Source organism: Branchiostoma belcheri, unplaced genomic scaffold (genome assembly GCF_001625305.1).
Source record: "Branchiostoma belcheri isolate BF01 breed outbred unplaced genomic scaffold, Haploidv18h27 scaffold118, whole genome shotgun sequence".
In the NCBI taxonomy this organism is placed as follows: domain Eukaryota; kingdom Metazoa; phylum Chordata; class Leptocardii; order Amphioxiformes; family Branchiostomatidae; genus Branchiostoma; species Branchiostoma belcheri.
Window position 1 is genome coordinate 377,733 of NW_017802580.1, and position 16,224 is coordinate 393,956.

The 16,224-nt window shown below is 44.6% G+C and overlaps 1 protein-coding gene across 1 annotated transcript; it reads right to left on the reverse strand.

Annotated features, from left to right (window-relative positions):
* Nucleotides 1-6,507: 6,507 nt before the first annotated feature.
* On the reverse strand, nucleotides 6,508-9,806 carry LOC109462509. The gene has a single exon (XM_019759061.1). It carries the CDS (start codon nucleotides 8,680-8,682, stop codon nucleotides 6,508-6,510), a length of 2,175 nt encoding a protein of 724 aa, XP_019614620.1. The 5' UTR covers nucleotides 8,683-9,806.
* Nucleotides 9,807-16,224: the final 6,418 nt, after the last annotated feature.

Consider the following 16,224-nt stretch of genomic DNA (forward strand, 5'->3'; position numbering starts at 1 on the left):
CTGCTCCTCAAGATTAGACCAAGGCAAAGAATGTAATCTCAGAGTCTTTATTCCGATTCCAGCACCAATTTTGCTTCCAGTGTTGTTAAGATCAGCACTACGTATGGTCACCGACTGCTGAGGCTCTAGAACCGAAATACCTGCTTCTGTGGCACCATTCTCCATCGTGATATTCTGAATGATTACTTCACCCTCCGGGTAATATAACTCTATTCCCGACTTGCTATGGACAGAGTTCGTCATTTGGATCTCGCTGAACAGAATCGTGGACGGATAGTTTTGCAGCGATAACGCAGAAGCTTTCCCGTGATGAAGCTGCCCCACATATTGAAGGTTGACGTTACTGATGTTGACAGGTTCACTTGAGTAGCTGCGAATTCCTCCCCAACCTGGGGTAGGCTCACAAGTCAGCGTTGTACAGTAGGAGCAACTAGATGTGTGGTAGAAACTACACTCTTCTAAGCTCTCTTCATAGCCTTCACATCTAATGGAAACTTTCGGTCCTTCACAGTGCCAGCTTCCTCTAGTCTTTGATTGACCAAGTCCTAGCTGTCTGCAGGCGATGTCCATAAACTCCTGTTCCCATTGACTGCAAACGCCCCTCCACTGGCCTTGGTGGTACACCTCAAGTCGCCCGTTGGACTCGGAGCTTCCTTCTTGTAGGCGCGGTGCGTCGGTTCTATTCAGACGACTCCGAGCTGTAAAGGTGAAGTTTGTTGGGCTGTCGGGTGTCCCGGATATTTCCAAATGACCGAGGTTCAGTATGCCTACCCGTGCGTAAATCTGTATGTCGACGCCAGGATCAATGATAAGAGAGGCATTTGGGAGGATTGTTAGGTCTTTTGTTATGGTGTACGGGCTGTTGGTTGTGGTGAGATGTAACGAGTCAAATAGACGACCACCCAACTGTGTTCCACTCATGTCAGGCCGGTATTCGCTATTTACAGGGTGTCCGGACGTTGAGTTTAGGTACGGTACAAAGACAACAGCTGCACCGTTATTCCAGTCGTCGTAATCAAAGATTCTGTTTGCTATGGCGGATGCGTCTGTTGTTCCCCACCAGTTCAGTGTTGCCTGTAGGGTTGTTTCACCTAAACCTGTGTCCTGACCATTGCTACAGATCTCAAGCCGACATGATTCACTTTGAAATGAGTTCCTTGTCACATTCACTGCACCAGAAGTTGAACCAGAGAATTCAAGTGTGCAGAACTCACTAAGTGGTTCAGAGACATATGCATGAGAGGGAGGGTTGTAGTCGTTGTTGTCAAAAATGTTATCAAATATTTCTACCGGCGGTGGGGTGAGGGAGATACTAGTGGTGTTATGCAGTCCTACGCGTTTGCATGTGTTTCTGATGAATCTATTTCCAGCGAAGCGAACTTTCTTCTCAAACCCATGGACGTGAATAACTGGCTTGCTTCCACACTTGTTTGAGTCAAACAAGCTGTTCTCAACCGTAAGCTCTGCGTAATTACCAGTGACTTCGAGAGTGGTCTTCGTGTTGTTTTGGTAAACGCTATCTTTGACCAGTATCCGGGGGTAGTGTCTCTCATCAGAACCATTGACGGTAACTTTAACCGAACCGTTACCGTTGTTCATGAACTCTGAACCTGAAATACCCACTTGATCTACAACAAGTGGCTCTCGGATCTGGTCATGGTAGCTAAGTTCGAGATCAAGTCCCCTACCACCATTACCTTCTACCACACCGTCCTTTATCATTGTAATGCTTGATTCTGAGGAGTCGACGCTTTTGTAACGGATGTGAACACCGTTAATTCCATTGTGATCAAAATGACAGCCGTGACTCTCAAGGTTGGTGAATCTGTCAGACAAGACACTGAGTCCGAAGTGAGAATTGTCGTTGAAGATTGAGTTATTCACAATGGATCGCATAGGGGCACCTGACAGCATCAGACCTGCACCACTGTTTTGGATGAATGTGCTTGTGTCGATAGAAATGATTGCGGTATTGTGTGGATCCTTTACGTGCATTCCTGCAGGAAAATTTCTTGCAAAAGTTGTAGAGGAAACCGTGATGTTTTGCGAAGGGTTACTAACCAAAAGCCCTACTCCTCTGTTATCAGAGATATCGCAGTTAGACATTTGAAGTGGAGTAGATGGATTATTGACGTGGATGGCAGCACGTCCGCTATACTTCACATGGACGTTGTCTAGTTCGGGAGAAACTGACTTGACAAAGACGGCGGCATTGGTGTTTGGAGAACCTCCATGAAGAATGTCGACATTTTGTATTATCGAGTACATGGACGGATCCGTTGTGATTATATCCAACCCCTTCCAGTGGACACCTCCCCCGATCTTGAGACCATCGCACACTACACCCAGGTCATTTCGGTAGCGTCCAGTTGCTGGTTAAAAGATAGATACATGGACTCTGTAACTTTCACAATTCACTCAAACTTAGATAAAACCAACAGGAAACGCTAAAGCATAAACTTCATCAGATAAAATGATGAAAGTAATAGGAAATTTAAGTTGAAAAAATCTCTTTAACCGATTTTCTTTAAATTTACCCGATTTAAACCGGAATCTACAAATTTCTGTTGCGAGATGATTGTCTTTATGATCTCTGTTTTTGTCTGCCAACGTCTACCTTGGAAATTCTCGAAGGAATAAAGATTAAAAGGCAAATAACAAATGCACAATTTTGTCTCCTCGGACTTCCGTTGCAAATTTAAATGGTAACAGCATTTAAAATAACGCCATAGATCGAAGTCATATATATTGCATATGATATATGTATAAGCTACTAGTAGGAATCGGGCGTCCCAAGGTGATCACGTTGCTATGGTGTAATCTTCGTTGCTACGCATAAAGCTAGAGCCTGCGTGGCATGTTTCAGGTGTAGACACCGGCCGGTGTCATAAAGCCGAGCGTGCGCCGGCCGGAGCTGAGGCGGCTTTTATGTAAAATTTTAAAGTGTAATCCTGACGGGTCCCTAGCGGGATTCAACACGGGAACCTGTCCCAACTGTTCACATTAATTAAGGTAATTAAATAAACTGCTCTCCAACTAAAAATCGAAATTATCTCACCAGAAATCTTCGAATGAATCACTTAGTCGTCATTAGCTTTATGACCTAAGTGCTAGCTGTAGACACGTGACTTTTAACCACGCGTGACGTCAGCACTGAGTCAAAGTTTGTCGAAGTCCGTACCACCCCCCGTCCCGGTCGAGTGAAGGTTGGTGTGCCCTGATGTAGATGGCTTCTTTCACCCCTTTCGCAAAGTAATCCTGTCCTGTGTCCAAAATGTTAACTCCTTTCAGTGAGACAGTGTGGCCCGGTGACTCTATATTCATATGTTGTGAAACCTCAGAAGATTCAAAGCTGGGCTGCCTATGTTCCAAAAACCTGGTTTTTAAGAAGCACTCAGTTTCACCTATGACTATGTAAAAATCATGACAGGGTCATATGTTAGTGAAACCCTCTCACATAATGTAATATATGACCCCACACCTTTCTTTACTCGTTGTTTTGTCTTTGGGGGCAACTAAAATGTGGCGTAATGTGCGGGTGGGCTTGAAACAAATGCTGTGTTTGGCAGCCATATAAATCTATATGTTCTACTATTTGAGTCGATGTTTACAAAGACCCGGTATGTAAGTGTATATGCTTGTAAATATTGTATGAGACTCAGCTAGCGACATCACTTATAATCTTTGGCGAGCCATGGCGAGCCATGACGAGCCCGCCAGCCGAAGGGTCCGTCGCTAAAGATCCTTCGCTAAATACCCGGCGAGCAAAGAAAAAAAAACGAAGGTGAGTGTTTTTCTTATATTTTGCGTTGATTTGGTGGTGGGCCGAGTTGACCAGGGCGATGGGCCGAGTTGACCAGGCAGATGGTCCGAGTTGACCAGGGCGGTGGGCCGAGTTGACCAGGGCGGTGGGCCGAGTTGACCAAATTTGCGATGGGCCGAGTTGGTAATGGTCCGAGTCGTCCTGATTCCGGTCCCATTGACGTATGGGGCAAAGGCCACCAAATGGCGCATGCCCAGAGGGCCCAGTCTGAGACCCCTTTGAGTGAGTGCAGCCAAACCAACTGAAAACAGCCTTTTTACCACCATGAAAAATGGAGGTATTGTTTTTGGCGTGTCTGTCTGTATGTATGTATGTATGTATGTATGTCTGTCTGTGTGTCTGTCTAGTCTGTGTTTCCGCAACTTTGTGGTCAGCATAACTTCAGAACGCCTTTATGGATTATGATGATATTTGGTATGTTGGTAAGTCTTAGGACGACAAACGTCAAGGTCAAATATGGGCCTCCTGGTGGATGACCTTGGTACTGCAGCAGTAACTCCGGTTTTTGTATCTTTTGTCCTGAACATGCTATGGTCTTGATGTTTTGGTGACAGATTGATTTTCCTGTCAGGAATAAGTGGTGTGAGTTTGGTCCCCCTAGCAGCTTGTTCTGGAACTGCAGGGCACTTTCTGGCGAAATGTTTAAAAGCCAATAAGTCAAGATAGGAACAACATATTTTCATAATTTTTGGTGTGTAGGTAGCTGAGAGAGAGATGTACATGATTAAATGCAAATTATGCAAATGAGGACTTTATTTGCATAATTATTGAGGAAATTCTATAATTACAGTGTTTTACATTATGGTTCCGGGTCGGAGTTTATTTCTGACCAGGGTTCAAAAGAGTGCGCAGTAAACTGCCGGAAACACGACTTTGATAGGTATCTTTTGGTTGTAATTTCGCTGATATTGTTATAGCAGTGTACATATCTTTATATTTTCTGAAAAGCCTGATAGTTGTAGTATATATAGGCTGCATAATGTTGGTGGTTCAGCGAACACTTCCCGATGTTAGTCCGCGCGGATGATAACGTAGCCTTTTCGCCTGATCAGCGGGACGGTGCGTTCGATGTGCCCTGGGGGTGTGTGTGGGGCATCGAAAATTGAGAAAAAGTTATCACGACAAGTTATAATTTTTTTTCGTTTTTGAGAAACGTGAGGTACTAAGCTACCCAGCGGTGTAAGCCGTTACCCTGGGAAAATTCGTTTTTTCCATGCAGCCATGTTTGAAAAATGACGAAAAAAGTACCTCTTTCCTCTAAAATTTATTATTATAGACCTTGGTAATCCCCAGATAGTTTGGCAGCAGGATATATCAATCAAGTCCATTACGTAGCAGCATGACACCCCTTTCAACTAGTACAATGAAAAATCCCGACCCACGTTCTTGACGGAAGCGCCAGCCCGCTTGGCCGAGAGTGTCAAATTTGCTACGAATACGAAAAAAAACTCCGGTCCGAGACCTTAAAAAGACGGCATTACGTCAAAATACCGTGCAGTGAAGGCGTTTTTTTCGCATCATCTTGAACATCGCGCCACGCCCAGACAGAAAACTGCCGAAAACGCCTTGTTTGTCGCTTGTTTATTTCCTACGGACGACTTTTATGTTTCGCCCCCCTCCCCCCTGGTCCGGCCTATGACGTAGGATTGTATAGAACGGGGTCAATGACCTTACACTCTTCATACGCGCGCGTCTATAATTCATCCTTGTTTTGAAAAATAAAACTAAAAAGAGGCTAGAATAGGTCACTATCAATGTGCTAGCCCTACAATTTGCGTTGCTTCCCTTATTTCTATTGATGAAAGGGTTTCCACACATTTATTCAGTTCATGACTTCCTAGTTTTGCCATGTCATCTCTCTGTAACCCTAAACCTAACGCTGATGGATGGATTGATGGATGGATGGATGGATGGATGGATGGATGGATGGATGGATGGATGGATAAATGAATCAATCAATGAATCTTATCAAAAACAGATGGAGTTTATTGAACTAAATTAGGAATATAGAAAGAATTTCGATGCTGTCTGTGAAATGGTTCACGGGTATCCGCTTGTGGCAATTTACACGTACCTCCCACACACAAGTCCGACAAAGATGGCCGAGTTTTATCTCAACCCTGTCTCGGAGTCGTATGGAGAGTATATCAAGCAGAAACTCCTGAAAAAGTCCGCTGTAGCTGAAAGCGGCTGTGTGTTGTGGACGGGGTATGTCGAGCGAGACGGCTACGGGACCACCAAGGTGAAATCTCACTTTGACGGCAGGAGATTCACGCTGACCGTCCATCGTCTGATGTATTTTCTACACTCAAAACACGCGATGGCTTCAGGGATGCACGTGAGCCACATCTGCCACCAGAAGCTGTGCCTCAACGTGTCCCACCTCAGCTATGAGCCGCCAGCAGTCAACCTCCAGCGAACATCATGTGTTAGAGAAGGCCGCTGCACTGGACACGGGACATACAAGGAGTGTATCCTTAGACAGTAGGTACACTTTGTTACTTGCCCGCCACCCCCACCCCCCCACACACACACACACTGACACACTAACTTTCCTTCATTTCTACCCCCCCCCACCACACACACACAAAATCAACGTTCTTTCTTTCTTTCTTTCTGACAACAGGAATCATGACAGAGCCAGTGATATGGGCCGAATGTATAAGAGAATTTATTGAATTTTCTTAATCAGACATACTTTCCGAAAGTGACACGTCTTCTGATCTTATGTACGGGTGTTCATGTGGAAGATGAACCGAGGGCGATGTGTCGGCCATCATTTTTTCTACTCGTTTGGACACAGTCTTTGTCGAGGCCCTGTTCCGACTGTTGCGGTAGGCATCTGACTGTTGCCGACGTTTGTCGGCGTCAGCCTGTCGGTCTATCTGCATCAACCTGTGGGCCGCTTCGCCACCTGATCGCGGTGCGACACCAAAGTGCTGTCCGAGTCGAGCTAGGGACTCCCCCAGCCCGCCCACAGCCGAAGTGTGCACAGCACTGTATGCACGCATCTCTGCCAGCGTTTTGAAAGTCAAAGACTTTGGCAGAGACTTGTGCATACATCTGTGAAATGCCTCCACAGAGTTGGTGGACCGCAGGTAGCGCTGTTTCATAGCTTTGTCTTCCGACAACTTTGAATCGAGCACTTCGCCAAGCTCAACTCTGTCCTCCAGGGTTAACAAAAGATATGTTTTCCTGGGGAGGTAGGAGGGCGTGTGATCGGAGCCCGCAGGTGAACAGGGACACACAAAAGACACACCGAAGCACTTTGTGTGATTTCCGGAGAAGCAGTCCAAGATGTTATCTTTTGCGTCCAAAACTGCCTCGAGGAATTTGGAGTCGTCGGTGGGGTGGAGTCCCCGTGCTCCGCTAAGTTCACCTGCACAGCGCGAGGCGATGGCTTTCGACAAGACAGTACAGAAAGCCTTTTGTGCTTCCTGTGACACCTTGCCGGTAAACCCCACCTGCCCTGTTACAAGCTGGGAACTTAACTTTGCACGGAAAACGCTAGCCCGCTGGCGACGCGAAGCATGAACCATGCAATCCTGGTGCTCTACGTTAAAGTCGGGCTGGAGGGTTTGGGTGGCAGATTTTGCGCCTCTGTAAATCTGACCAGACCCGTCTGTAACGAGAGCTTTGAGCAGAAGAGGTGATTCGTTACATTGATACATTTCTAGGGTAACTCTCCCAGCTAACCATTCTTCTGCATTGCCAATGGGTTGAGATTTAGGATAGGCGGACGCTTCTCCGTCTTTACCAAACTTGTTGGCAAAGCCGAAACCAATCAGCATTTTGGCTTCTGTTTCCTGTTCCCTGACGTTAAGCGCTGCCTGCGTTGATTTCTGGTGGAAGCCCTTGTAACAGGGATTGTTGAAGCAACCATCGGCTGCTGCGGCTATAGCCACTGGCTCGCCATCCTCCACCTGACATCCCCGCATCTCCATAACCGCCCGCAGTCGCCTCCTGTTGTCGGCCAGGGCCTGTTGTGCCAATGACACGAGCGGACCCGCCATCCCTGTAGCCAGGTTGTGTATGCTACTCCTGGTCGGTAATGACAGCTCCACGCTGGTAAACAGCTGGTGGATCGCCGTCGACCCGACAGGGATCTTTGTCAGGCCCAGTACGAGCTGCAGGTTCTTCTTTGGGGGTCTAGGTCCTCTGGTGTGCCCAGGAACACGCTCTCCTTCCTCATAGAGCTTGCGTTGTGGAGTGGTGAAGCCACATCTCTGGCACCGCAAGGCTTCCCAGTATCCTAACCCGTACTTTCTCTCCATATCCGCAGGCATGGTGACCACGGGAGTACAGCCAGGGCTGTCGACACTGTGTGAGGAATAAAACTCATTTATGAGCTCCATGAGAAACGGCACATGAAATATGCGGTCCTCAGCTACACCTGCAGTGCTAGACTGATCAGGCGACGCACCTGCCAGGCTCTCTAGCTGTGTAAGCGGCCGCTTTCTCGGCCTGAGCCAGCCAAATGTGTCGTCTTCGTCCAGAGATGGACGTCCGGCCAGACTACAGATGTCACTGTCGACACGCTTATATTTTTTGAAGCTACACGTGTCTACTTCCCCATCATTACTCCCGTCTTCTGTGTGCCCAGTACTAGAGCGCCTAATACTATTTCCCGGTTCAAAATATTTTAATGGTTTGCGCTTCTTGGGTCTTCCTTTCGCTTTCTTTGATGTTATGCTATTTGTTTCCAACACAGGCTCGGCTAACAACACAGCATCCTCTGCCATATCGTCGTCGACGGCGTCGGGCGGTGGCTGTTCTCCATCTTCGCTAAAGTCTACTCCTGTGGAACAGACTTCTACTTCGGCGAGCTGCAACGGGATATACGTGTGTTGCCAAGCCATACTTACCTCATTTGAATACTCATTTGAAAAAAAGAGCCGTTAACGGATAGTTCGATTCAGACATTTGTTTATCTCCAAGGAGATCTTAGCAACGCGAAAGTTTTAGAACGCATGATAGTAACCGTGATGTGAGACGCGGTCTTGTGGCGCACTATGCTACTTTTCAGATGTTTTAAAGGATGGACATGCCGCTTGAGGCAGTAATATTAATAGGAATTACAGGAGGAACATTTATGTGCACACATGTGTCAGTTTTTGTCAGTGACGCTGTATAAAAATGAGAATAAATATGTCCCGTTATTACAATGGAACGTAATGTAATACTCAGCTCCGCCGCGTGGTGGCGCCACGATATACGCGCTTTCTAGTGTTATCTTCAGACACCTGTTAAAGCGCGCTATATGGGCGCCTTGGGCGGAAACTTCGTGTGACCCTTCAATAAAGCCTCCTCTTGTTTTTTTAATGATTTTGATAAAAATAGTGGCAATTAAGGTTCCGGGTCGGAGTTTATTTCTGACCAGGGTTCAAAAGAGTGCGCAGTAAACTGCCGGAAACACGACTTTGATAGGTATCTTTTGGTTGTAATTTCGCTGATATTGTTATAGCAGTGTACATATCTTTATATTTTCTGAAAAGCCTGATAGTTGTAGTATATATAGGCTGCATAATGTTGGTGGTTCAGCGAACACTTCCCGATGTTAGTCCGCGCGGATGATAACGTAGCCTTTTCGCCTGATCAGCGGGACGGTGCGTTCGATGTGCCCTGGGGGTGTGTGTGGGGCATCGAAAATTGAGAAAAAGTTATCACGACAAGTTATAATTTTTTTTCGTTTTTGAGAAACGTGAGGTACTAAGCTACCCAGCGGTGTAAGCCGTTACCCTGGGAAAATTCGTTTTTTCCATGCAGCCATGTTTGAAAAATGACGAAAAAAGTACCTCTTTCCTCTAAAATTTATTATTATAGACCTTGGTAATCCCCAGATAGTTTGGCAGCAGGATATATCAATCAAGTCCATTACGTAGCAGCATGACACCCCTTTCAACTAGTACAATGAAAAATCCCGACCCACGTTCTTGACGGAAGCGCCAGCCCGCTTGGCCGAGAGTGTCAAATTTGCTACGAATACGAAAAAAAACTCCGGTCCGAGACCTTATACTACTTTCATACATGTAATGTATGTAACCTATGGCAGGCAGAACATCAACAGATACTAATTATGCAAATGGTGACCTTATTTGCATAATTTATGCAAAAATTCTATGATTTCTTAATGGTGAATGATGGGAATGTCATACTTGGGACATCTGTAAGTTAATCAAAAAGTTCACATACATCACGATGCATATATCATGTTAATGCAGAGGTAATTTGCATAATTAAAGAGGAAATTTACATTTACATATCAAGCCCATATTTCATGGAGGTATAAAATCTCGGAATTCTTGTTCTTTGTATGTGGGGATAAATGCTGGCATTTTCCAGCTGGAGAGTTCTTTCTATTTCTATTAACTTGAAAAAACTGGTTGTTACCTCCATGAAAAATGGAGGTATTGTTTTTGGCGTGTCTGTCTGTATGTATGTATGTATGTATGTATGTATGTCTGTCTGTGTGTCTGTCTGTCTGTGTTTCCGCAACTTTGTGGTCAGCATAACTTCAGAACGCCTTTATGGATTATGATGATATTTGGTATGTTGGTAAGTCTTAGGAAGACAAACGTCAAGGTCAAAAATGGGCCTCCTGGTGGATGACCTTGGTACTGCAGCAGAACTTCCGGTTTTTGTATCTTTTGTCCTGAACATGCTATGGTCTTGATGTTTTGGTGACAGATTGATTTTCCTGTCAGGAATAAGTGGTGTGAGTTTGGTCCCCCTAGCAGCTTGTTCTGGAACTGCAGGGCACTTTCTGGCGAAATGTTTAAAAGCCAATAAGTCAAGATGGGAACAACATATTTTCATAATTTTTGGTGTGTAGGTAGCTGAGAGAGAGATGTACATGATTAAATGCAAATTATGCAAATGAGGACTTTATTTGCATAATTAATGAGGGAATTCTATAATTACAGTGTTTTACATTATACTACTTTCATACATGTAATGTATGTAACCTATGGCAGACAGAACATCAACAGATACTAATTATGCAAATGATGACCTAATTTGCATAATTTATGCAAAAATTCTATGATTTCTTAATGGTGAATGATGGGAATGTCATACTTGGGACATCTGTAAGTTAATCAAAAGTTCACATACATCACGATGCATATATCATGTTAATGCGGAGGTAATTTGCATAATTAAAGAGGAAATTTACATTTACATATCAAGCCCATATTTCATGGAGGTATGAAGTCTCGGAATTCTTGTTAGTGTTGTTTTGGCTGCTTGGTAGGTTCTAAAACTAATTCCATCTTCTGTCTTTTGGTGGTCTTCAAGGGGGTCAGAGGTCATGCTGCCAGTGTTTGCATTTGCCGTGCCATGTATCGCTGGTCAAAAAGTGAAATTTTTGGACTAAATGGACAATTTGGGAGTTGGACTACCCTGTCAATATGTGTTTGCAATAGTTGAACACTCAAGTAGGTGATTGTTGACAGCTCAGTTCTTAGATGTTTTCCATATATGTTTTCCAATAGGGGCTGGAATCAGTGGGCTGTCCCCTGACATGGAAGGACTAACAACGGTTCCCGACTGCTATTAACTGTCGAGTCCTGTCTCACGCGAGAATGTGAACGGGTACGGGCTGGTCTGGGGTTGACAGCCTTGTTGATAGCCCACTGGGGGTTCCTGCACTTCTTATGGGCTTCTGTGACGTGGTTAATTTATGATGTTCTGTCAGTGGGGTCACTAATGATGGTGTTAGCCCAGTGCGAAAGTGTTTTCATTACGCACAGTTTACGATCTATATGTTCTACTAACACACTAAATGCGCTGTCTTGTTTTTTACACCCACAGATTCAGTTATTTACGTTCCTTAGTGTCCCCTCCTTCAGTTTCCCTTGTTTTTATTTGTACCTGTCACCTGTTTTGTAACTAACACATGCGCAGCTGCTAGTAATCCGATAAAAAATGGACAAAGCGCAGTGCATAAGATGATGAGATGAGGAGAATGAGAGGGTGGTTAGAGTAAAAATTCAAATATTGATCTGTGGGGGTTGATATTCTTTTTAATATTCACACGTAGGGACCAATCTTCATAAATAATTACTGTCGATGTATCTAAAAAGTTAAAGAACAGTTATACCACAGTTTGCGGGGTCGTGTGGCGTAGCGGCAGAGTGCGCGACTCGAAACCTAGAGGCCACCGATCTTGTGCCTTTTTTTGCCTTTTGGAAAGGCACTTTACACGACTTTCCTCACTTCGCTCAAATGAAAATGAGTATTGTCCTGTCATGTATTTGTCCCCTGTGTAGGTGGCGGCATTAATATAAGTTGAAAAAACTTGAGTGTGTCGTCACCACGTCTTGTGGTTACATGTTGGAATAAAAAAAGTTATACCCCTGCTCAAACGTGGATTTTATATCCGGATTGAGGCTTTTTAAAGGGTTGGTAAATTCTTGACATCACTATCCTCCCAACGGACAAAAGTCACCTTACTGTCGTTCTCGTTTAAGAGGATTCCATGTACAAGTGTCAGGACCTACTTACCGACAAAAACACCTACTGGAGGCTGGGCAAAAGAAACCGACGTCCAAATACAAGAAAGAGTTAATCGCAACACTCCAGAATATTGAACGCGAGGTGAAACCACTCTTGCACTGTGCTAACACTATCATTAGTGACCCCACTGATAGATATCTAGAGCATCAGAAATGTATCACGTCACTGAAGCCCATAAGAAGTGCAGGAACCCCCAGTGGGCTATCAACAAGGCTGCCAACCCCAGACCAGCCCGTACCCGTTCACATTCTCACGTGAGACAGGACTCGGCAGTTAACAGCAGCCGGGAACCGTTTTTAGTCCTTCCATACGTCAAGGGGACCTCGGGTCATCTTCGTAGGATTTTCAACTCAAATGGAGTATTTGTTTCAAGCCCACCCGCACGTTACGCCACCTTTTAGTTGCCCCTAAAGACATGTACAAACCATCGAGGGAAGAAAGGTGTGTGTTTATCTATCACATCAAGTACCTGGTTGATGGTTCCACTAACATAGGACCCTGTCATGATTTTTTGATACTAGGTAAAACATAACGCTCCTTAAAAACCAGGTATCTGGAACATAGGCGGCCCAGCTCTGGATCTTCTGAGGTTTCACAACATATCTATATAGAGTCTCCGGGCCATAGTGTCTCACTGGAAGGAGTTAATTAATAATATATTGCCTTTTCTTGGACACAGGACAGGATTACTTTACAAGAGGGGTGAAAGAAGTCATCTACATCAGGGCATACCAACTTTCACTCAACCGGGACGAGGGGCGATACCGACTTCCGACGAAATTTGACCCAGTGCTGACGCCACACGTGGTTAAAAACCACGTGTCCAAAGCACTTAGGTCATAAGACTGATGAAGACTGAGCAATTCATTCGAAAATTTCTGGTCAGTTATTTTTTAAATTTAAGTAGGAGAACAGTTTAATTTCCCTTGTGTATTTTACCAACTTAGATGAACTTTTAAGCTTATTCACATTAATGTTATTTTCAAAATGAATATCCGAACAAAATAAGAGACAACATTTCACATGGGTTAAGGTAGCATAACATCCGCGACCCCCGGAGACGATGACGTAGGGATAAGAAATGAGTGCGACAAACAGCTTGCACCGCTTGTACACAGCCTAACGTGGATGACACCGGGACATACAAGTTACCGTATGGTACCATAATATGTCGGCTTTGATATCGCATGATTGAGATTTTTTTTTTTTTTAATTTCATAAGTAAGACAAAGTACAGGACAAAGTGATAGCGCACTCAAGTTACAATACTTATTTTGACGCTACCACTTAATAAATGAAATACAAGGAAATAAGGGATAACAAAATGTGAAATGGTATAAAAAAGTACAAAGATGTTGAAATGTTTATGAGCGCAGTCCGATTCCCCACCCAATGATGAAGCAGATACAACTGTAGGACACAGAAAAATATGACAGAGAATGATTATTGGAAGCGTTTTGTTGTGGTGATGAATTGTTGGGTTAACATCAAAATGTTGGAATTTGCTATGAGTGAACATGTGGGACTACCACGGAGAAGGAGGAACATTTTGGCGTTGTCAGACAAAACTGTAAAGTTGAGGGAGTGTCCTAAGAGCTTCCAGGCTCTTAGGACACTCCCTCAACTTTACAGTTTGCCAAGGAGAATTATGCGTTGGGCGTTGTACATAGGGCAGTGGAGTAAGTAGTGTGACACTGTTTCGCGTTGGCACCCGCAGCTACAAGCTGGACTGTCGAGTAATCCTCGTGTGAAGAGACTGTGGTTTAGGCTACGGGTGCCAATGCGAAGGCGTGTGAGGTGTACACAGGCAAGACGAGGACCATGGCTAAAGTATTTGAACTTAACAGGCCGAATGGTTTTGAGGAGAGCGGTTCGAAAATGACAGTAGTTTAAAGAACGAGTTGACAAATCAAGATTATTCCAATGGTGTGTCGAGTACGGAACAAAAGACTTAGCAAAACGATTGGTTGAGTAACTAGGAGATCTTAAGTTCATCTTGTTGCGTAGGTCATATGTACATGATGAAAAAATGGCCGCGGGTAATATTTCAGACAAGTAGTTGCGAGTTAAACCATGAACGATTCTGTGAAACAAACAAAGTCGATGAACATGTCGTCTATCTGATAATGATTCCCACCCGAGTTCGTGCCTAGTTGACAGGTAAGACGAACCCTTAGTGGCACCTCTGGAAATCACTCTTCGTAACTGTTTGCAACAAACACGCACCTCTCAAAAAGTTCAGGGTGAGGGGAGAGGACTGTCCGCCGTGGCTCACACAAGACATACGTGAGCTAATGTCACTTCGTGACGAAGCAAGACACACAGCTGAGTCGACCCAGAGGCCAACTGACTGGGAAACATACAGAAGGTTGCGTAATCACACTAAGCGCCTAATCATCTCGAGTAAGCGAACTTACCTGACTGATGAAATCAACAACGGCAATGTTAATAGCATGTGGAAATCACTCAAGTCTCTACTAGGGAGGAACAAGTCATCCTGTATTTCATGTCTTAAAGATGACAACGGAGATGTGTGTTCCTCGCCACCTGAAATTGCCCATAAACTGAACGAGTATTTTGGTACAGTTGCTGAAAAGCTCGCACTCAGCATCAACAAGGGGGCATCACTCCTCCGCCCGTTACAGTTCGTGCAACGTTGTCTGGCTCGTTTTACCTTCAGTCAAGTATCAGTTGAGTTCGTACAACATGAACTCCTCACCCTGAAAACGGACAAAGCTGTGGGTCTAGATCACCTGAACAACAGACTGCTCAAGTCAGCAGCCGAGATCATCGCACCCTCTCTGACGAAAATATTCAATGAATCGCTGCTCAGAAGTGAGTTCCCAGAGGACTGGAAGAAGGCACGCCTATCGCCTATACACAAAGCAGGGGATAGAGCTGCGCCAAATAACTATAGACCTGTCAGCATACTACCTGCTGTCTCAAAGATAGTGGAAAGGGCGGTACATACTCAACTGTACAACTATTTGTCAGTAAACAGTATTCTTACAGAGGCCCAGTCTGGGTTTAGGCCAGGCCATTCCACACAATCTGCGGCCCACCTACTCACAGAGAAGTGGTTTAATGCCATGAACACTGGTCAGCTGACAGGGGCGGTCTTTATTGACCTCTCCAAAGCGTTTGATACGCTCGACCATACCATTCTTCTTCAAAAGTTGTTTTGCTATGGCATACAAGGTGAAGCACTTGATTGGTTTACATCTTACTTATCTAGCAGACAGCACTGTACTGCCATTAATGGAGTTACCTCTGGTTTCCATAAAATGCAATATGGTGTACCCCAAGGCTCATTATTGGGCCCGTTGTTGTTTTTAATTTATGTTAATGACATGCCAAATTGCGCCGAATCTTGTGAAATATCAATGTATGCGGACGACACTGTCATCTACTATAGCAGCAAGGATGTTAGCGATATTGAGTACAACCTCCAAAATGATCTAAATACTCTTTCTCAGTGGTTCACAGCTAATTCGTTATCCGTAAACAGTGGTAAATGCAAACTCATGCTTATTGGAACAGATAAAAGGGTTAACAGTTGCAGAAGCCCTGAAGTGTATATCAATGGGGCAACTGTAACGGAATGTACCTTTTACAAATACTTAGGTGTGTTAATTGATCGTAATCTCAACTGGAAGTGTCAAATAAATGCCGTCTTGGGCAAACTCAGGCGATCACTCAGCATTTTAAAGCACGTCCGCACATTCCTTCCAACATCTACTCTGTTAACTTTGTATAAAACTATATTTTTGCCACATATTATATATGCCTGCACTGTCTGGGACACAGCGCCCGAACGTGAGTTGGGGAAATTGCAAAGGTTGCAGAACCGAGCTGGCAAGCTGATTCTACGAGCCCCGTATCTA

Excerpts from the sequence above, each read along its gene's own strand:
- LOC109462509 (XM_019759061.1), bottom strand. The coding sequence starts at position 8,682 with ATGGCTTGGCAACACACGTATATCCCGTTGCAGCTCGCCGAAGTAGAA.